Below are 22,355 nucleotides of genomic sequence, written 5' to 3' on the forward strand. Positions count from 1 at the left end.
CATTCTCCAGAGGTGCCTGTTTCACACAACAAATTGGTTACAAGCAAACATAATCATCAATGCAATATGTACGACGTTTGAATAAAAAGTGCAGAGAAACAGGAACGAGTGTCCAAGGATTCCTTAAAGTTGGATTCCTCATTGAGATCAGAGTATACAGCTTCAGTTCCTGTCGGAGCACGATCCGAGTCAAAGGTGCAGAAGAAGAAAATGTTTTATGCCGAGGAAAAACTGAAGCTCTAAAAGTTTTTGTTAATGAAATTCCATGAATGCAAAAGTCTGCGTATGGATGATGAGGAGGGTTTACAGCCTGTTATGAAGCTTAGTCTGAGAAGCCTGTGTCTAAAGCCAAGTCAAACGCTTCGGACGGATCTATGAAAAGTGCAGCACTGTGGCGGTTGGATCTCTTTAAACAGAAATGAACCTTCTCTCTGTCTCAGAGTCAGTCATCCCCAGTTCAGGAACGTTCCACGTGAAGCTCCCAAAGAAACCAGGAGTGGAGCTGGGAATCACCATCAGCTGTGAGTACAGACACGGAGGGGGAATGGCTTAGCTCTGAGCCACACCTGTGGCTGTTTGCCAGAACATAAGAAATGATGCACAGTCACAGCTCTAAGCTTATAGCACAACGACGTGGGGAATTAAGACTTCATTATTTATTCAAACAGGATCTCCTCACTTCAGTATTACATTTCCCACTTTGTTTTAACACATCTTCCAGAGTGAAATAATTATTTCTAGTAGTAAAAGTGTAACAAACTGAATTATTTCTGGTTTTCTGTGTCTGCAGCTCCGTCCAACAGGAAACCAGGTGATCCTTTGATCATCTCAGACATCAAGAAAGGCAGCGTTGCTCACAGGTAGAATTCACCTCATGGAACCTTGTATTTAGTTACCAAAAAGAAGGCGAGTTGCTGTGATGTGCTGTGAACAGATGAGTTTGCAGCACACATGGAGCAGCTGTGTTGTGTCCTGTAGGTGTTGGTTTAATTAGGCTAACAGACCAGGGCAGAGCCTGTGTTGCTCTGTTGTTTGTAGGTCATGTGTTTGGGAGTGTGAAGCAGAGAATGGGATTCATAGAGCTTCTGTTTGCTCACCCGCAGCTTGCATCTGTTGTCTGTACATTCTCTTTAACGTCATGAAACAAAGCCCTCTGCATGGATAAGAAATTATTCATAGCCCCCCCCCATCAATATTACGAAGTGACTGAGTCAGACGTAGTCAGAAGTCCTAATTACCTCGTAGATTATCCGGTTCATTTAACATTTGAATGCAGTGTAGCTCTCATTAGTCTAGTTTTTGTGTTGTTTTTTTTTTTAACCAGGACGGGAACTTTGGAGCTGGGAGACAAACTGCTGGCGATCGACAACATCCGAGTGGAGAACTGCTCGATGGAGGAAGCTGTTCAGATCCTCCAGCAGTGCGAGGAGCTCGTCAAACTGAAGATACGCAAAGACGAAGATAACTCAGGTATGCTGGTGTTGCATCCGTGGGTGGAACTGAAACCTCTTTTTCAACTAATCAGCCTCCTTTAGCTTCCTCTCTTACCATTAGGGTCCTTCCAGTTGTCCCCCCAAAAAGCCTATTTGACTATCTTAAGAAGCATCTTCAGCCATCCATTTTCTATACCTGCTTAGTCCAACTCAGGGTCCAACCTGGAACCCTCTTGGTGCTAACCACCTTAAACCAGCATGCGGCCCAGAAACTTCTTCTGTTTTGCCTAAAATTGTCTCAACAATCCTTCAGACCTTTCAGTGGCTGCAACATTGTCAGGTTTGAACACAATCTGCCAAGAAGCATCAGCAGCTCGTAAAACATTTACAATCAGAGGTCCTTCAGGACACTTAGGAACGAATCGGTGACCCTTGAAAATATTCAACAATCACTATAAGATTGTTAACGACTTTTATGACTTCTTTATTACTCTTAGATCTTCTGTAATGGACCACATCAAAGTCCTCTAAGCCTCTTTATAGACTCTAAGCGATATTTAGAAACTATTCAGGACCCCTGAAGTCTGAAAAAAAACTAGAACCTCTTCAACAAACCTAAAGACATCTTCATTGATCTTAAGAATCTTTGCAGTGGCTCCTGAATCAGATATTACCAGCTCATAAAGAATCAGCTCTGCAGGGGCACATACAATCTAATACCATAGCCCTGGAACTACAGAACTGTTTTATGAGCTCATTCGGGCCTCAAAGGCCTTCAACACAGTACCCAATGACCTCGAGAGCTTTCTTAAAAACCCGAAGGACCTTTAATTAGCATTAGGGACAGCAACAGGACTATTTAAACTTCCTCAAGGACTCTCATAGCCGCTAAAAACATTTAAGAAATCCCAGAGTCTCTTAAGGGACATTTAAAAACATTTGGAATGACACCTGAAACCCATTCAGAAGCCTGTGGGATATCTTTTGTGAGTCTTAACATCTTAACAAAGTGAATCACGTGCCACATGGGGTCTGCAAGGACATCTGCAAACCGATGCAGTAACCCTGAAACTTTAATAATCCTCCGAACCTGATTTATTATCCTATTAAGAGGGGCTTGTTGCTCAAGGTCTTCCATTGAACTTCCCTCCAGGCCTCTAAAAGGCTTGAACTCTTGAATAAAACTTCAGAAAGCATTTTGCAATGGTTTTAGAATAATTCCATCCATGTATTAATCGAGCCAATTCAAGAAGCCGTATAAATATTTCAGGAACAAGGAGACCGTAAAACTTATTCTGCCTTTAAAACCAATATATCCTTGGAGAGGAAAACCCTGAGCACTTGTCCACCTTAAATCATCAGGTATCACTGAAACCTGTCCAAAATAACTAAAAATGAAGGTCCCCAGAAACTGGTGGTGTAACTGCGAAACATTTAGAACTCATGGAAACAGCTCGAGAAGCTTTGAAAACATGGTTAATAAAATAAACCTTTTTTTCAGTGGCCCAGAAAAGCTCAGTCAAGTCTTACTTGAACCTGCCAAGAACTATTTGTCAAAAGTGATCCAGTAGCCTGAAAATCATCCTCAGCAACCCCTAAAAGGTTCTTATTAAACTTTTATGGCCTTTTAATTGATTTCAAGGATGCCATTAGGGCCCCTTGAGGACCCCTAAACTCAGGACCGGTAGAATCTCCTGAAACCCTTCATTCCTCTTGTTCCCTCTTGCATCACCTCCAGAATAAATGTTACAGCAGGACTTTGTCCCACTGATGACTCACATTGTCAACATGTGTTGCTCACATGCCGTGTGCTCACAGTTACCCAACGTTCTGATTAAAAATGGTGTGATGTTTCAGATGAGCAGGAGGTGTCGGGCAGCATCATCTACACCGTGGAGCTGCAGAGGTACGGAGGCCCGCTGGGAATCACCATCTCTGGCACCGAGGAGCCCTTTGACCCCATCATCATCTCATCCCTGACCAAGGGGGGCCTGGCTGAGAGGTACAAACACATGAACTCCTCCGACTAAACCTCTCTGAAAGATCATGTTGCCTCCGATTCGCATTGTTAAACATAAGAAAGATCAGGCCGTACCGAACCCAACACGCCACCCAGCTCCTGGTGCAGACTGTGGTCAAGAAACTGATGAAGACCCAGATCTTCAGAGAGAATCTCCTACGCTAGCACTTACCCTGCACTTCCCTACCCCCTCTGCTGCACTTTCTCTTTCTGTACCTCCCTCTATGCCTGCACTCTATCGCTACACTGTCACCTCTGACAGAGGCTGACAGTGGTTACAAGCAAACAGTGGTTTCCTTAGAAGGACACACCTGTGTGATGTTCACATTGCTTTAGTCCAACTAACATTAATTGATTAGATTTAGTAGGAACTAGAGGTGCACCGAAATGAAAATTTGTGGCCGAAACCGAAACCGAATAATAATTAATCACTTGGCCGAAAACCGAAACCGAATATTACAGTTCAGTTAAGTTATCAAAAGTTAGATTTTTCACCATTTTTAAATATTGCTTAAATCTACGCCTTACAATAAATGTTTAAACATGTTTTTCAAAGAAAATAAATGTTTATTTGAAATCTTCAAAAGTTATTACTAATAACTATAACTAAAGATAAGTTTCATTAATTCCCATTTTCAATTCATTCTGGGTTTTTTTTCATTCATTTCATACAACAAAAAATACAACATATTATAAAAGCGTTCCAACACAAAAATGTAAAAACATGCAATATAACAAATTATCTGAGTGTCCTAGCCTGCTCCTTCAGGAACAGTGGCAGCATTTTTTGTAGTTTGTGTGTTTTGCCTTTAAGTGATATTTTAGACTGAAACTACTACGGTGAGAAGACAATTCAACTTGGCTGTAAATGCAGGAGTTTTTATTTTTAATTTATTTTGAAATGCATGCTTTTACGTGGAAACAAGTAAAACAGGAAGTAGCGTCGGTTAGCTCCGAGAGCTTCACACAGAGACCGAGGAGCACCTGTAGCGGTGATGTTACCTGCTAGTTTATTTTTATTTTATTACTCCATGCTTCGTGGTGTTTGCTGTAACTGTGTGAATGTGATGCAGAGGAGAAGTGTAAGTTAAAGAATCCTGGTTCTGACCGTGAAGATTGCCCCTGGGGAATGACTCTGCCTCAGCAGCTAAAGTGGCCAGTATTACTTTGATTATTTATTGGTACCAGCGACAATGCTAAGAATGCTATTTCTTTAATGATTACAACAACTAATGTTGTATTTTATTTTGTTTACTTGAACATTTAGTTATACGGTGTTGATGTGGCGTTAATAAACATCTGTGAAAAGAACCGGAGTCTCGCATTGAATCAATGGGCGGCATATTGGCAGAGTTTACAGATGACTTTGGTTCTGTCGACTCCGCCGTCTGGAAGTGGATAATTTTGCGTCACCACTATTCGGCCTCCGATTCGGCCACTCATTTGGCTTTCGGCCGAAAGCCGAATGTGTTTTTTTTGCGTTTTCGGCCGAATATTTTCGGTTGCCGAATATTCGGTGCACCTCTAGTAGGAACCATTGCTGTGTAGGTTAAAGCCATGTGCAATAATTCAGTAAGTACTTTGCCAGTCACCATTCTTCACATAAATGTGTGAAAGGGTTGATTGTAAAAAGGTTTACAGCTATGGATTCTAAATTAAGCTCTGATAGAAAATGTGAACAGTGGAAATGTTGCAGCTGGTAGACGGTTTGATGCTCATTTTTTTATTTCATGAGAAAATACATGAGAAAATGATAAAATAAAGGCTTAAACTCATTCAAATCAAATCAAAAGTTTTTTGTAAAATGATATCAGTGACTGCATGAATGAACTACGAAGTAAAACAGTGACAGATGCTCAGATAAGAAGAGGGATAAGGTGGCAAAAGTCGCCCCCTGCTGTAAATATAAGATATTACAACTTTTATCCATTTTTTTTTTATCCACACAGATTTCCTGAGTTTTACCTTTACCTTTACCTTTTACCTTTAAACTGCATTTGATCAGATTTATTGTGTCATTTTGCTTTTGTTTTACCTTTTGCATATGAGCTGTTCACATGTGTCTGTTTACTGCAGGACGGGGGCGATCCATGTGGGCGACCGTATTCTGGCCATCAACAGCAGCAGTCTGAAAGGGAAGCCGCTGAGCGAAGCAATCAGTCTGCTGCAGCAGGCGGGAGAGACGGTCACACTGAAGATCAAGAAGCAAGGCGAGCGTATGTGAACACACACCTGCACCTCCACAAGCTTCCCAACTTGTGTGTAAATACAGACAACAGGAACAGAAGTGTTTGCAGCTTGATAAACGCGCTTCATTTGTCTGCAGTGTCGAGCCCGAAGTCCTGTGTGATTGGTTCAAGCCTGGGGCCAGGGGCGGGGCTTAATCAGGAGAACCAGGACGGTGAGGAGGAGCCTGTTGTCATGGTAGCACCTCCAACTAACCAGAGAGCTTTCAGCACGCTGCCGTCTGTGGATAGCGCCGTTGAGTCCTGGGATGGCTCCAACATGGACAGCAGCTTTACCACCGCAGGTGCGTCCCTGTTTCACCTTCAAGCTTTGAGGGAAACCCTCTGTGAATGAATGCAGCTCAGAAACCTTTCTCCACGTGTCCCTGTGTAGCGCCACCGTTTCAGTCGTCTCCGTACAGTTTCCACGAGTGGCGCAACCTCAAGACAACCAACAGCCAATCCTCCTCCTCCACTCGCCAGAAGGCCAATCCGCTGTCAGATCTCGGACTGAGTGACGACGACTGGGACCGCCCACCACTCGGAGGGTGAGAGCAGAGACCAGACTGCACTCGGATGATTTGTCGTGGCTTCAGATTGTGTTCAGGTCCATCATGAATCCAACAGTTGGAGAAGACTGAGTGGTCTGATTTTAGAAGGACGAACAAATCTGTGACTTTAAGATGACATAACACGCACAGCAGAAGTGAAAATAACACAAAAGCTTCATGGACTTTATGAACATTTGTTGGTAGTTTGTTAGCATTCTTCATTCAAAGCAATGGTAGCATGTAGCATTGAGCTAACATTAGTAACAGCAGTGTGTCTCTATCTGCAGCGTCTGTAATCTGCCCAGCGGTCTAATCACTGACAGCAGGTACCACACTGACCTTTGACCCTCACTCACAGTCCTCTGTAAGCCCTCACCCGATGACCTTTGACCCCCGTCACATGTCCCCTTTTGTCGAACAAACACTCACCAGCATGAGCGGTCTGCCACCAGCCTCCTGTGTGTGTGTCATGGAAACCCGCTGTTCCTCTCGCTGATTGGCTGACCTCTGACCTCTGACCTTTCCTCTCAGGTTCACTGTGGGACACGATGGGACAGAACCGGACCAGGAGGAGAACTTCTGGTCTCAGGCACTGGAGGACTTAGAGACCTGTGGTCAGAGTGGCATCCTCCGAGAGCTCGAGGTGAGTAGCACTGTTTTTAGATGTTTCCATTTTAAATGTGGGGCTGGGTGCAATCACAGGGGAAATGACATCAGGGCCGATGATACTCTGAGCAGCAGCGGCCCCCGGCGTGCGGTCATCGCCGTCTACAGCTTTACTGACTACAAAAAAATTATATTCAATTTACTCCAAACTCCTGATTTATAGACTCTTTTGTACTTTAATGTTTTGGCTTTTCTCATGATTGTTAAAACCTCAAAAATCTAATAAAATGAGTCAGTTACTGCATCCTTGTGTAAAAAAAAAAGGAAGAAAATTCCTCCACCTCAGCCAGAGACAACTATTAAACTCTTTTTGATAGCGATACTTTTACAGTGTGGTACTACTACTTGTACTGAGTAAGTACTCTGGATTCTCACTGCCCCACCAGTCCAGTGCCGGGGGTTGATAACTGTTGGACCTATTGTAGATACAGTATTAGTAAAAATCACATCTTTGAATATGGACCAACAGATGGAAATCAGCCTGATACGGATTCCTCTTTTTGGATTTGCTGAATTTAACTGTTTTGATTTTAAAGTTTGATTTTTAAAGTGATAACATTAGGTTTGAACATTGATAATTGCCTACACTGAGTTCTGGTCTCTCCTTGAGTAGTAAAGATAGAGGTATTGTGGTATTTGTAGTTTTAGTATCCCTGCTGAAAGAACAACATGTTTATATCTTCTGTGTAAATCGGGCAGTAAAAGAGAGAAATGACTCCTTCTCTTCCAGGAGTCTGGAAAGGAGACGCACCTCCTCACTCTGGTATCCTCCCTCCTCCTCTGTACTAACCCTCTTCCTCTCCCCTCCCTCCTCTGTAACCAGACTTCCAGCGTTGTCAAACATCAGACATGTTTGCTGGTTTTGAATGTGACTCTAACCGCACTCTAACAGCAGCAAGCTACAGACCATGGTGACGTCTTTGTGACATCTTGGTGACACCACCCAGCTTCTGACCAATCATGTGGCAGAGTCATGTTGCATCAGGCATGGCAGTTTGAGCAAGGCATGCTTGGACAGCTTGTGCAAGGCCTGATGGGTAGATTGTTGTGCTAGTCATGATGCAGATCTGTCAGTCATGCATGCATTTGATGAGTTTTTGGTGCTTATTTTCTGAAGTGGACATCTGTTGGGTGACATGACAAAAAAAAAAAAAAAAACAGCAGAAACTTCAATGTGGTGGATGTCATCAGCTGAGAACACTGTAGATCCTGTTAAGAGATGCAACTAAACATTTTTCCTTTCCCTCTTCCCCCAGTTCCTTTCCCCCTTTTCAGGATGTACAACATTAGATCCTGTTCGTAGTTCCCATCAGAAAAGACAATAATAGATCCTATCAATAGAGATTATAGTAGATCCTATCAGTAGAGATTATAGTAGATCCCATCAGTAGTGACACTAGTAGATCCTATCAATAGAGATTATAGTAGATCCTATCAGAAGAGACACTAGTAGATCCTGTCAGTAGATTATGCCTAGAGGTGTAATAGTCCATCTTTCCAGTTGACCTGTTTTGTAAAAAAATGTATCCTTTTTTATTGACATTGTCACTTGAGACCAAGGTTTCTACCTATAGTTCATAGAGACAAGAGTAGATTGTGTCAGTAAGGACATTAGCAGCTCTTGTGAATAGATTCTTCAGTGAAAACTCTCGATTCTGTCATTAGACATTGTCCTTGGATTCCACAGAAGATCTGAGACATATAAAGTTGGAAACATCCAATAGAATCTTTCAGATGAATCCCATTAGCAGATCCTGTTAGTAGGAGGTCAAAATTCCAGCGATACTTGTAGTGTATGAACAATTTTATTCCAGCAAGGCGTTTTGGTTTCTGCCGATGACCCTGATAAAGGCCACTAGCTGAATTACATCGGTCTACTAAAGTGGTTCCTATTCTACAAGTGTTGATGACCTCGTCAGTTTTTTTCCTTCTCCGTGCTCCTTAAGAGTAGGTGAAGTCCCTCTCCATCTTCAGTAGATATGTTCACTATAGAATAGGTTGTGTCAGTAGAAATACCAGCAGATCTTGAAACTACAAAGCTGTAAACATTAATAAAACCAATAGAAGGGCAGCAAATCTAATTAGTAGAACCTTGAGACAGTTCCTGTCCTGTCCCAGCAGGGCTCCAAGGCGCTCCCTTTAATCTCCATGTTCTTGATTTGAATGCTTTTTGAGGCACCTGCCTTTTATTTGATGTCTGACTGGTTTTCTCTGATTGGCTGTCTCCAGGCAACCATCATGTCAGGCTCCACCCTTAGTCTGAACCATGACCCCACCCCTCTGCGCAGCACACTTGGTCGCCAGGCGAGCTTCCAGGAGCGGAGCAACTCCAAGCCACAGGTGCATAGAGCTGAGCTCTGACCCTGTGTAGCTTAGCTTTTATCTTATTATGCCATATTGTACATTGTGTGTGATTCTTATTTGATCTCTGTCAGGTGACCCCTCGCTCTAACACCTTGCCCTCGGACCCTCAGCGCAGAGCCTTTGCCATGAGGAAGATGAGGCAGGAAGTCAATGACATCTTAAATCAGAACCCTGTGGAACTCCACAAGGTGACCAACGGTTCCTTGGCACTGCAGTCTATAGTGACAGATGTTTCTAAGATAATTTTGACAGCGTGTGTCTGTTTGCAGCTCACTTTGGAGAAGGCCTCAGACTTGGAGGATTTCGGTTTCAGTGTTTCTGATGGTTTGTTGGACCGCGGCGTCTACGTTAATAATATCCGACCAGGAGGCCCAGCGGAACGGGGTGGCCTCCGTGCCTATGACCGAATACTACAGGTACAGGAATACATACCTTCCATCTTTAACATATTGTATTCTTTATTTTACTTCTGCATCTGAATTTAATTTGATAAATACAAAAAATAGGAATATTGTATGAAAGTATGTCATAAGCTAATACAGCAAGATTTAACGTGTAATTCATTTGTAAAAAATTTTCTTTCAGATTAACCACGTTCGGACCAGGGACTTTGATTGCTGCCTCGTCGTTCCTCTGATTGCAGAGTCTCCAAATCACTTGGAACTGGTCATCAGCCGGAACCCCTCCTCTTCCTCCGCCACTCCACTGGCCAATCACAATGACAGCACCACCTCCAACAGCAACCAGTCCTCGAAGCCAGTTGGCAGTGAGATCGGACCATTGGAGCTCTCTATCGACCAGGGAGAAGATGGTGCCCCGATTAAGTGGAGCCAACCGGGAGATGGGCTGGGGGTTGGGCTTGGGGTCGGGCTTGGGGTCGGGAAGGTTACTAATAATTCCTTATAGCAGACAAAAACTAGATCAAACTGGATTCAACCAGTTGTGACAAGACTTGACTGAACAAGTCTGTGAGGAGAACAGTGCAACAATGTTGAAGTCAAACTGGTTTAGATCTGTGTAAACTGGTTCAAAGTGGACCTCCCATGGTGCTACACACACCGTCTGGATGAAGTTTGGCCTTTGATCTCTTAAGTTTGACCCTTGAACTGCTAAAGCAGCCTGAAAGCACACAACTGGACCGGAGCATCTCCTCACATATTCATCTAAACCGGTTCTCCGTACTGGTACAACTGGTGTCATTAGAACCAGAATTATAACTACTGATCCTACTGGAAACACAGCCGGAGCTACTGACCTAACTGGTCCAAGATGAGGGGTTACTGGTCCCACTAGCCCAGAGCCATGGCTACCGATTCTATTGAAGCCACAACCACAGCCAACTGTATTTATGGTATACAAGCCTAGGCTTCTGGTCCCACTGAAGCCCAAGTCATAGCTGCTGGTTTAAATGTTCTACAACAATACTTCCTGGTTTTCGAAGTCTAAAATGAGGGCTACTTGTCCTACTAGAACCAGAGCTGTGACCAGTGGTGTTTCTGCTGAAAGACACATGGATTCTGGTCTTGGTGGGAAAATATTCTGACTCCCACCAGAGTCAGAGCCACAGGAGTTGTCTTACCTGGTCAAAGACATGGTTCTGGCTCATGGTCTCAGAGTAACAGAGCCAAGGATACTAGTCCTGTTGCGGCAAAAGCATCAGCCCATTGTCCTGATGGTCCAAGACCCATAAGAACTGACCCTAATGGTGGCAGAACTATGGGTACTGTTTCTACTGAAGCCTGAGACACAACTAGTCTTTCTGGTCCAAGACCTGGTTCTGGTGGTGGAGAAGAGATGTGGCCACTGCTTCTGGGAGTCCAGAGTCATGGCTCTTGTTTTAGTATAAAGGCTTCTGGCTTCACTGGCTAAAAACCACAGCAGCACAATGACTGATTGGACTCGAGTCCAGAACCTGCTTATGGACAGAAAGGTTGCCAAGGAGACAGGGGATGCTCCAATCAGTATTGATAGCTGATGTTGATAGGAACCAATGCTGACTAGCTACAGGTTTATTTGTGTATTCCTGTGTCACAAACCCAGTCTTGTGCTCTGTGTTCTGCTCACTGGTCCAAAACATGACTAAAAATTCTGCTATTCACCTCAGAAATTACAGTCAGGAAAGAGCATTCGGTTGTGAAGGCCTGAAACTACTAAAGGTGCAATTGTTCTAAATGATTGTGCCTGACACTTTAAAGTTGATGGTCATGAAATTTCAGACACTGTTTAACGATCTGGTGAGCGCTTTGTTTGCACACAGCTGCTCTAATGCTGCCTCACACAAAGGTCAGATGGAAAAAAGGAAACTCTCACAATGGGCCTGAAATAACTTCACTAGCAGAAAAGTTCAGGTTTACACGTGAGATTTAAGATGGTCATGGTTAGCTGGGAGTTTTTAGATGGTAAGGTGTAAGTTTCAAGTTGAAAATGGTTACGTTGGAGATCAGAAATCGTTGAAGGTTTTGGTGTAGATGATGGTACTGAAGGGTGGTATCCATAAAGCAATGACAAGATGCAGCTGTTCAACATAAATACCTTAAATACGAGGTAAATGTGATGATTTATGAAACTCCAAAACATAACCTTATAATAGTCGGTCAGTACAGAGCAACAAAATTCTGATAGTAGCCCCTCAAGAAGTCCAGAGACTCCACATTTGATTTCTTAACCAGAGTCATTATGGCAGCCAGGAGTTATTGTTTGTGATGTGAAGACAACATCAAGACACTGATGTTGGTTGCAATACGTACATTTGAGCTGGTGTCAGATGACACCATTAAAGAAAACATTTGTTTGGTTTCAGGGCTTTATAAATGTTGGCTCCATGTGATGTGAGTAAGGAGAGTCAGCTGTTCCAGTACTTTGGTTTTGGGGTCTTAAATGGTTGTTTCATTTCACTCATGTGAATCACAATGTGATTCCTCTGAGTCTCTTTTAGGATAGAATAGTCTCTGTAGTGGGAACAGATTCTTCTGGACATGGGCCAATGACCAAATTGACATTTTCACTCACATTCACATTGAAAGACTCGCTGCTACACAGATGTGATGATGAGTGTTAAGGGTTAGATTAGACAAAGAGGAAATGGGCACAAATCTCACCATAGACCTGAAGTAACGTTATTGGTCCAAAATCTCTGGGGATGTCAAACCACAACATTGTTTTGGTGTTTGTAGCAGCAACTTTTTAAAAATGAAATATTTCATCAGATTAGCAATATTCACTTTGTTTTTGGTTCGGTACTTACGAATTTAAAACAAAATAACTATGTCAAAGACATGCCAAGCTGAGTTTCAGCATAGATTTTTAGTCTTCAGAAGTCTTCTTATTAAGACACTTTTCCACTGTGAAAACCTTTGTTTGAAACTCTGTTTCAGCTGTAGGAATCAGGGACTGAATGACTTTCAGAAGGAAGTCCCTGCGTGGGGGATGGTATTTGTGTGAGAACTTTGGATCGTTTCTTTAACTGGGATGAATTTGATGACAATTACTCCGTATAAAAGACATTACTCTATTGTTTTTTTTTTTCATTCCTGCTTAGTTTTTTCGAATCAGCTGATACTGATCGGAGCATCCCAGACAAAACAGAAACAAAGACAAGAGGGTTTACGTTTGAGATTTTAGTTTTGTGCCATAAACGAGCTGCGGACTGGTGATGAAACGGTGATGATTATAATGATGATACTGAGCAGTTCAATAAGAATCTTTTTCTACTGTTTACACCTGTTGGACTGGCCACACTGTGTATGTATGTGAGCGTGTATGTGTGTATGCTATGTGTGTTACACACAAGGCCAGTTAAGCCCCACCCACCTCAATTCCCCATCTTGGCTCTACCCCACCTTCCCTTGACCAATAGGCAGCCAAGACGACAGCGGTTCTGAGAGATTCAGCTGATTGGCTGGAACCAATCAGAAAACAAACATTTCCCTGCTTGTCTGTGATTGGTTGGTTTATGTGTTGAGGAGAACCAATCAGCTCCTAGAAAAGAGGCCAAGCATGACCCCACCCCAAGTCCTACTGTCCCCATTATCCCAGTCCCAGTAACAGTGATCTATTATGCTAATCAATAGGTGTGTTTTTGATTGACTGTTGTCAGTTCTCTTTGTTTGTTTGTTTGTTTCAGTGGCCGCCGAACCTAAAAATATGTACAATAGATTTTAAAAAACGGTTGGCGTCGCTGTTCACATCAAAACCATGAAAGCCCTAAAACCTTCACCTCATGACCACGAAAACAACAAAGTTACACAAGAAAAATATCCTGTGAAAAAAGGAAACCTGTGACGTAAATACATGTTCTGTGTGTGTTTGTGTGAGAGTGAATGAATGTGTGAGTGTTTATTTTGGATATCAACATCTTCCTGCTCTCACCTCAGTCTGAACTCACTATTTACGCTGGCCAATCAGAACCCTCCCTCAGCACCAACCACCGATACAAATTCTCCCTTAGCCAAACTATCTTATATCTATTTTGCAACAGGTTCTTAGCTGTGGATTAGAGATCTGTGATTGGCTGTTGATGACTGTGATGCTTTGGAATTAAAGCACATTGCTAGCATATAGTTAGCAAGTGGCTAGAAGATGCTGAGCACACGGTTAGTATGGCCATAGCACATGGCTACATACACAGCACAAAGCTAATCAAAACTATTTCTACCACCTGTTAAACATGTGTTTACTGTCTAGTTAACAAGTCTTTGATTAGCACATGGTTAACACAGCTCGTGTGTGGTTAGCACATAGCTAACACAAGGCTAACATCTAGCTAACATACCCTTGTGTTGGCACAGGCAATGTATAGTTCGCACAGACTTTGCACAAGGCCAAAACAGGGCTAGAATCTGCTAGTAAAACTACTTAACATGTTGGCAGTGTCATCACCTGACTAACACAGCTACGTGGCTGGCACAAAAAGTATCATATGCTCCATTTGACTTGGAATTTCAGTTGGAAAAATCTACTGAAACACCCTTGAAGTTGGATTTGCCACTCTAAAGTTTGGTGGAACCTCAACAGCCTTGACATCAAAATCCAACATAACCTCCCCACACATAAAAAGTATGATAGCTGCAGTAACAAACCATGTATTAACATGTCTGTCAGTCTGAGTCTCATCAAACCAGTTGCACACTTAGTACTGTCTAAATTCTATAAGTGAAGAGATGTCTGCTGAATTTTTCTGCGCAAAATAGAGCAAAATACATTGTTAACAGCTTATAATGCCAATAGCATGAGCATAAAGAGCAAAACCTGCCGGCTTTCCAACTTCTAACTGGAACATGATCTACTTGGGTATGAAAGAATTTGGCCAGATCCCTCTGGGAACTCAACTAACACAAGGCTATAGCAAGTAAGCACCAACTAGGTGTCAGAACATGGCATGTGCAAACACCTGGCCCACACTGCTAATTTATGGTTAGCATACACCTTGAGCTTGGGGCTAATTCATGTATTTGTTAACATAGGGTTGATACCTAGATAACAAAGCTAGGTGTCAACAGATGGCTGACATAACAGCAGGACTAACCCGTGGTTTACATTGCCAAGAAAAAAACGAAGCCACCACTAGAATATAGTGCACAGCTAGCACAGAAAATAACAGCTCGTATCCAGTTAGCACATGGATGGAGTTAATTATTTTACTGCTAATATTAAACACTGCTTGTTTACAGTGGTGACTACTGCTGCAGAAACAGCGCCGGCTAGTGATTAGTGATGTTAACATTTTAGCATTCAAGTCAAAGCAAACTGCTCCACCAATGGGAACACCCACACAGCTGAGGGGCGTGGCTTCAGAGAGGGTTTGATGAGTGAGATCTAAAGCCATACACACTGTGCTTGTGCGTATGTAATTACTGTGTGTGTGTGTGTGCGTGTGTTAAAGAGTGCATTTGTAAGTGTGTGTGTTTGTATGTGTGTGTAACATTGCAGGGATTTGCACTCTAGTGATTCACCTCAGCAAGACATCCGCCCACACACACGCATACAGACGCACACATGTACACGTGCATTGCACTGCCATTTGAAATAGTGGGTCAGATTAATTTCCATGTAGCTTCACCAACCAACCAAACTGTATTTTTTCTTTAAAGGAACAGGGATGTTGTAAAGTATTTTTGTACAAATTTAATACTTTGGTAGCATGACGTTCCTGGTGTTTGTCCTGGTCCTGTCGGGCTCCACTGCTCCTCTCCACCCCCTTTGTATGGACTACTTCTGAGCAACAATAAAGATGAAGACTTGCTGGGAAAACTAGACTTCATGTGTTGTCTCACATTCGCACACACAGACATGCATGCTTGTTTGTTTGTTAAGGGAACCTAATTAACACCTCCTGTCATGTATATAATGTTAGTGTCTTAGTTCAAATTAAAATTGGCAAAAGGGTTCAAACTCATTTCTGAGAGGCAAAAACTGACTTCAGATTATGATGGATTTATTAATGTGATCGTCTGCTACAGGCATAGTATGACCATGATGCGAAGGCACTGCAGGTAACAGGCACTGTGTTTTTCCCCTCAGCAGGTTGGTCAGAAGAAAGTGGGCATTTGGGGGGGGTGGCCTTAAAGAGACAAGCTAAAAATGGCTGGTTTCAGACAAGGTGAACTGTGTGGCCGCATTAAAGGCCAGAGTACGTTTGTTCACTGCTGTGTTGAAGTTTAAGTTCAGCATTCAGCTGTCATCATCTGACAGTTTTTCACCAGGCAGAAGTTAGGCACAAGCAACTAAGTGAGAACCTGGGGACACTGAAAATCCATTTCATAACTCACTACATACTAAAAGCTGTGATTAAAGCTTGCCACATTAATCATTACACCAGCGAAATGTGATGTCAATACAACCAGCACCATAGGCATTGCTACTGAAACAATGGTGTCCTGACCCCACGGAAATAGCTTATAAAGAAGTTGTACAGGAAGTGCTGTATGCATAAACAGATTCAACTCCTCTGTTTTACTTTTATGCAATTTTTGATGCTTTTTTGTAACATTTACAATAGTTGTACCTTTTTGGTTTTTGATTTTCATACAGGCGTCTGTAGAGGCGGATCTGATCACACGCTCTTCCCTGCAGCTCTTCCTGTTTTTCTGGAGTGGAACTGACCACAACGAGACAAAAGCATCAGGAGCACCAGCTTTTGGTACTTTGGTAGTTCCATTTTGGAGTTCAACACTGTGCACGAGTGCGAGAACAGCAAGCATAAAGCAGCTCCACCCATAATTGTAATTCTTATTCCAGCTCAAATGGTAGAATTATATAAAAAAAATAACTCCCATAAAGTTGTCACAAAAGGATGAATTAGCTATAGAGAGACTTTTGGATCATGTTGTAAAAGTATGTCTGAAGTAGTGTTGGGAATTTCAACATGGGGCTCTAAAAAAAGTGACTTTCTTCATTTCTTCAACCTCAAGTGGCCATTTGAGGAAATTTGGTTGCTCGGGCTTTTGTTTTTATATTAGTATAATGTATAATGTTGGTGACGTTTCCCCAGCTGTTATCTATAAGTATCAAATTGGTAGTGATGGATGGGATGCATGAACCAAATCTTTGAGGCCTGAATAAGGAAGACCATTTCAGATGAAGCCCAAAGTCGAGGCTTGTATCACTCTCCCAGAAATCATGTGATCCACAGCCAATGAGTCCTCGTCCCAATACAATTTTTTTTTATCTAGAGATGTTTTTAAAAAGAATGTTTCTTTTGTGATTGTGAACAATAATTCACATATTGCATAAATCTTATTATTCGTATCTAATTATTATTATTATTTTATAACACAAATGGCATTAAAGTTTCAGGGCTTTAAAAAGTTTAAACTGGCCATTACTACAAACTGGTATTTTGGTAATGCAGTAAAACAAAGACTTGAGAGGCACAGCATCAAATCCATATGCCAACCCATGATATTTATACGTATGATATTTTGATTCATGCATTTTAAAGAAGATTTAAAAATCTTAAAGATGATTGAAATCGTGCATGATGAAGTCATTTCCGGTTGCCATGTTTGAATTTTGTCCCAACCGTTACAAATTTGCAAACTGGTTTAACTAAACAGTGGTAACTACTCATATTCAGATTTCATTTACGGAAATAGCGTTAAGCGTTGATAAAATTAAAAAAAAAAAAAAATTGCGTTGTAAAGTTTAACTTTAACTTAAACCGGAAATTACGTTTGCGCTCTGCGCTCTGTGCTCAGGCCTGCTTGGTGAATCGGTGTGGGACTAGTCTGGACTTATCTCCAGTGTGTTGCTGTTAGTTGCCATTTCTCTGCACAGAATTGTATCCAGATAACCAGTGGAAATACTTATAAACCAGTCTACTGGATAAATAACCACAGAGCCCGGAACGAAGCATGTCTACCGCTCTGGAGAGCTACATCAATCGTATCCTACTACTGCTGCTACAGCTAACGGCCGGTTGAAATGAATGAAGCAATGCTAGTTAGCTTAGCATGCTAACAATTAGCAATGCTTGCTTTTGTTGTTTTCTTTTTAAAGCAATTCCCAACCGTATAGGTAATGTTTCCTAATCAGTGATTTATTTTTATTTTTTTTATCTATTCTTTATTATTGTTATTTATTTTTTTCGTAGTTTCAATTAATAAATTAATTTGAGCGAGATGAACATGGAAACTTAATAGACCAAGTGCCTCAACCTTTTGGGACCTCAGTTTGTCCCGTATTATTATTATTATTATTATTATTGTTAAAATTTGTGTTTGTATTAGCAGTAGTATTTCTAGTATTAATTTATCAATAATATTATAATTAGAATAGTTTTTGTATTAAACCAGAGGGGTGTACCACAAAGTGTTGAGCCTAATGTCTGAGTTTACAGAGGTTAGCTCTACTTTAACCTGCTACATCACCATGGTAACTGATGCTGAACTCCAGCTCTAGAGCAGAGTTTTAGGTAAAATTGTCTGAAAACAGACATACTTTCACAGATTCCTGTGCTGATGATGTCCCAGACAGCAAACTGAATCAACATTCAGTTGTTGTCAAGCAGGATAATGAAATTTACATTAAGATACCGAAAGTAACAGAAATGAATTAATTCAACTTTCATTTTTAAAGGGGCTTTGTGTGCCACATTCAGGTCGAATTTCAGCATTTTAACCATCAAATTCAACCTCAATGCAATACTGATTCAGTGCCAACTTTTCAGTATTCGATCTATGAAATATTCGACCCACCATGGGTTTCACTGCTAGTTGTTTTAGCAGGTGAGTTGTTACACACGCCTTGTGGATTTCAGCTTCCATGGCCACTGTCCTGGTGTCTGATGAGCGTCCACATTGGGCGCCTTCACCGATGTTCAGTTCTTTACTGAAACTGCCCCTTTGACCAGAACTCCGAGTTAATTATCAACCTGAGATGTAGGTTTTCAGCAGAGGGAATTATCTGATAAATTACAAACTTGTTGACCCACCAAAGAAGCTTTGCAGTAGGTTATGGGTTGTGTTATCATATGGACTGTCAGGAATATAGAATGGACTGTAGACTATATGTTTTGTATCCTTTCCCAACGAATCAGCTGATATCAGATGTAACGCACACTGGAAAATAAATGAGCTCAGGTATATATCAGAGAATATCCGATCAATAAAAATCTGTTTGATTTGGTCAGCGACTTCCATGATTTCCATGTTCAGATGGAACAGAAAAATGTCCACCAATAGAACCCAGATCCACATGTATAACATCTACGTCCAACGTGTCAGACCTGAACCCAGAGAGGGAAAAGACCGTTTAAAACACAGTTCTGAAACTTCGTTTCTGAGGCAGTAAAAAGCGAAATGTTGAATCTGAGCCGACAGAAACACACTTCAGCATCGTGGTAGATTTGGTTTAAAGCTGCTCAACTGAATATTTCAATTTAAATTGGAAGTAATTAATGATAACTGAGTGATGTGTCCAGGAAAGTTTGTTTCTTGACTCCCGCTGCTTCAGGTACTGTGGCCATTGTGACCTCAGACGGCAGGATGATTGTGGTGAGTTTAAACACACCTTCGGCTCTGCAGCAAAGTGTTCCGGACAACCGAATATGTTGCAAATGTTTACATGTGTCAAACTGCAGAAAAGACCTGCTTCTTCAATCTGCCCATCGTTCCCAGCTTTGTTTAAAGGGGCGAAAGCTGTTCTGACAAAGATGAATCTGCTCGGTGTTTGAGCTGTTTTCACTGCCAGAACACATGAACGCGTCAGCGTAGACTTACACGTGTTTGTCTGTTCAGGGCACTCTGAAGGGCTTCGATCAGACCATCAACCTGATCCTGGACGAGAGTCACGAGCGAGTGTTCAGCTCCAGTCAGGGGGTGGAGCAGGTGGTGCTGGGTCTCTACATCGTCAGAGGAGACAACGTGTGAGTCGCCTCTTTCCTTCCTCTGGACACAACTTCAGCTCTGAAATGCAGAGAATGTCATGCTTTTGACAGAGAGTTCTAGCCGTCATGGAGCCAGGTAGTAGCTGTATCCCAGAGTTTGGAGCTCTGAGACGACGCGTACAGAGTGTTTCCGTTTATGTCCGCTGCACAGTGACAGCAGATAACTGCACGTGCGCATTCAGTCAAACACAAATGTGTACGCGGCCATCACAGCTAACACAGAGGTGCATGCTGTTGTGTTCCAATGGTACAAACAAGTCGGTGCATGTGAATAGTACCAGAAGGGTTCGAGTTGGAGCCGATTAAATGCAGATGTTTTTAGAGGCAAAGTGAAAACGTTCTGCTGAATGAAATAAAATGCAAATATCAGAACAAATATGTTGCTCAACTAAAAGTGGTGTCACTGCACTCTCAGCTGAAAACAGCCGGACTCAAAGCTGAGCAGTTAACACACCATTAACAACCCAGGTGGTGCACTGACACGGAAAAATTCCCCAGTCAACGTCCCATCCTGTATCCCATAATGCATTGCGCTGCAGCGGACTTAAAACATCAATGTTCCTGCATTACTGCACCATCAGGAATTTAATTCAGTGCGACTTCATGTAAAAACGAACATCCAAAGAGGTTTTATTTGTCTTTGTTTTTCTATTTTTTGGGGGGAAATGTGTCACACGTCAGTTTGGCTGTCGTGTGTGAACTTGGAAGGACTTGATTTTTAATCTAAATGGAAACTTTTTACTTTTCACTCTGAACCTTTCAGCTGGTGCAGAACGCTGCTGCCCGTCTTTAACCAACACCAACAGACGTGTGCACATCACTCCTGTTCTTAACTCCCTCCATCGGCTTCCTGTTCTTTATAGAACTGATTTTAAACTTTTAATGTTGGTTTTTAAAGCTCTGAACGGCCTCGCCCCGTCGTATTTATCTGAGCTTTTAACAGTCCTGGTAGAGCTCTGAGGTCAACAGATCAGATTCTGCTGGAAGTGCCCAGGTCAGAATACAAACCCTGGGGTGACCGAGCCTTTTCCCAAAGCTGCCCCCAGGCTCTGGAATAAGCCCCCCGTCCAGCTGCGTCTTATTTCTGACCTGGGCCTCTTCACATCTAGGCTAAAAACCTACTTATTTAGGATTGCTTTTAATAGCCAGCAGTATGATGACACTTATTCGATTTTGTTGTATTTTATTGCTTTCACTGTTCTTTTATTGTTTTTATTTGTTTTTACTTCTTCTTCTCTTTATTTATTACTTGCTGTAAAGCACTTTGGTACATCGTAATGATTGTCTGTAAAGGGCTGTAGAAATAAAGTACATTTACATTCGACACCACCTGATAGCAGCGTCGTCCTCTCTGGCCCGAGGACAGCTGTCGGGCCGGAGGGGGCCGGAGGGAACCCAAAAGTGACGATGGAAATGCTTTTGGCCCTGACACAGACACAGTTTTTGCTGATTATAGAAGAGCTACTGATGAAGGAATTAATCAGAAAGTCACTTAGTAGATGAATCAACAGTGGTGTAAGATGATTAGAGTCCATTTCCAGTTCATTAGTGCTACTTACTGATGTAAAAAGCTCTGATTCCGTTTATCGCTTTTCTTTCAGAGCCGTGATCGGGGAGATCGATGAGGAGACCGACTCAACGCTGGATTTAGGAAACATCCGAGCCGAGCCGCTCAACTCTGTCGTCCACTGACCTCTGACCCCGGCGGGCTCGCTGTCGCAGGAGCCGTCGCAGGAGCGGCTTCGCTGAGTTCCGTGATGAAGACGCGTCCTGAGGACTCAGCGAGTCTTCCTCTGACAGACTCCTGTGGCCACCTGCTTCTGTTTGTATTTTTTATACATAAAGAAGTGAGTTGATGGATGTTGGGTTTACATTTTTATGCTCCGTCTTTTTGTCACTTGTGATTGTTTTAATAAAGTTTGATTTGTTGTGTTCTAAAACAGCCTTTCTGTTCATTTAGTTTTTTGTTTTTTCTCCAGTTGGAGGGAATTGTGTGAAAACAATTTGATCTCATATTTAATCAATAAGGGCCGATGAGCCGTTTAAAGCAAACTGTGCTGCTGAGCATTAAAAGGGTCGCAGTGCATTCCGTTCGCTGTGGAATGAAGGCCTTGCTGCTTCGCTCCTGAAGCCATTATATTATTATATTGTATTCTGTGTGAAAATGAAGCGCAGTGTGAAGGCTGTCTGGTGCATCGCAGACTGAAACCGTCACCAGGATGTAAAAATGGGTTTGACCTTCTATCCAGTCTGGAGGTAAGACACTTGTTTTATATCACTGCATGTGTCATTTGATAGAATAGAATAGAAAAATACTTTATTCATCCTCCAGTGGGGAAAATTCAAATATAACATAGTTTTTAATCAAGACTTTTCTTCAGTTTAAAACACTCTGATATTTACTTTCATGGGAGGATTTTTACTTTTTAAGGAGGATGCATCGTTGCTCTTTTACAAAAGTAAAAGCTCAGCTGAAACTTCACGAGAAACTTACCACCCAAACTGCAAACTAAGCACAAAAAACACGAGGATTGAATTGTCCTGCTGGTCGAGTTCATGCAGTTTGTGAGGCTTCGCTGTCAGTAATGTGATCTTTGAAGCTTTTAATTACGGATAAGCGCGTTTATCACAGCGTAGTTTGGGCCCCAGTGGAATCGCAGTAAACACAAATATGTGAACGTTTAGCTCACTACGAAGCAAGCTGCTTATCTG

General features: G+C 42.1%; 2 protein-coding genes across 7 annotated transcripts in view; both read left to right on the plus strand.

Annotated features, from left to right (window-relative positions):
- grip1 (glutamate receptor interacting protein 1) overlaps positions 1 to 15,501 on the plus strand; it is a 91,894-nt gene extending 76,393 nt beyond the window's left edge. For 3 of the 6 annotated variants that reach the window (XM_075472272.1, XM_075472269.1, XM_075472271.1), the window contains exons 14-26: positions 441 to 521; positions 791 to 860; positions 1,325 to 1,470; positions 3,291 to 3,435; positions 5,530 to 5,669; positions 5,780 to 5,983; positions 6,073 to 6,226; positions 6,761 to 6,872; positions 7,626 to 7,658; positions 9,125 to 9,235; positions 9,331 to 9,447; positions 9,529 to 9,675; positions 9,845 to 15,501. In XM_075472272.1, the coding sequence (XP_075328387.1) occupies positions 441 to 521; positions 791 to 860; positions 1,325 to 1,470; positions 3,291 to 3,435; positions 5,530 to 5,669; positions 5,780 to 5,983; positions 6,073 to 6,226; positions 6,761 to 6,872; positions 7,626 to 7,658; positions 9,125 to 9,235; positions 9,331 to 9,447; positions 9,529 to 9,675; positions 9,845 to 10,165 (1,781 nt within the window). In that variant the 3' untranslated portion in view covers positions 10,166 to 15,501. The remainder of the gene's footprint in view (positions 1 to 440; positions 522 to 790; positions 861 to 1,324; positions 1,471 to 3,290; positions 3,436 to 5,529; positions 5,670 to 5,779; positions 5,984 to 6,072; positions 6,227 to 6,760; positions 6,873 to 7,625; positions 7,659 to 9,124; positions 9,236 to 9,330; positions 9,448 to 9,528; positions 9,676 to 9,844) is intronic. The other 3 variants (XM_075472274.1, XM_075472270.1, XM_075472275.1) reach the window with 1 other exon arrangement.
- Positions 15,502 to 17,314: 1,813 nt separating this feature from the next.
- On the plus strand, positions 17,315 to 21,583 carry lsm8 (LSM8 homolog, U6 small nuclear RNA associated). The gene is made up of 4 exons (XM_075472574.1): positions 17,315 to 17,641; positions 19,211 to 19,251; positions 19,495 to 19,622; positions 21,245 to 21,583. Exons 1-4 carry the CDS (start codon positions 17,611 to 17,613, stop codon positions 21,333 to 21,335), a joined length of 291 nt encoding a protein of 96 aa, XP_075328689.1. The 5' UTR covers positions 17,315 to 17,610; the 3' UTR covers positions 21,336 to 21,583.
- The last annotated feature ends 772 nt before the right edge of the window (positions 21,584 to 22,355 follow it).

This window comes from Odontesthes bonariensis, chromosome 8 (genome assembly GCF_027942865.1).
Source record: "Odontesthes bonariensis isolate fOdoBon6 chromosome 8, fOdoBon6.hap1, whole genome shotgun sequence".
Taxonomy (NCBI): domain Eukaryota; kingdom Metazoa; phylum Chordata; class Actinopteri; order Atheriniformes; family Atherinopsidae; genus Odontesthes; species Odontesthes bonariensis.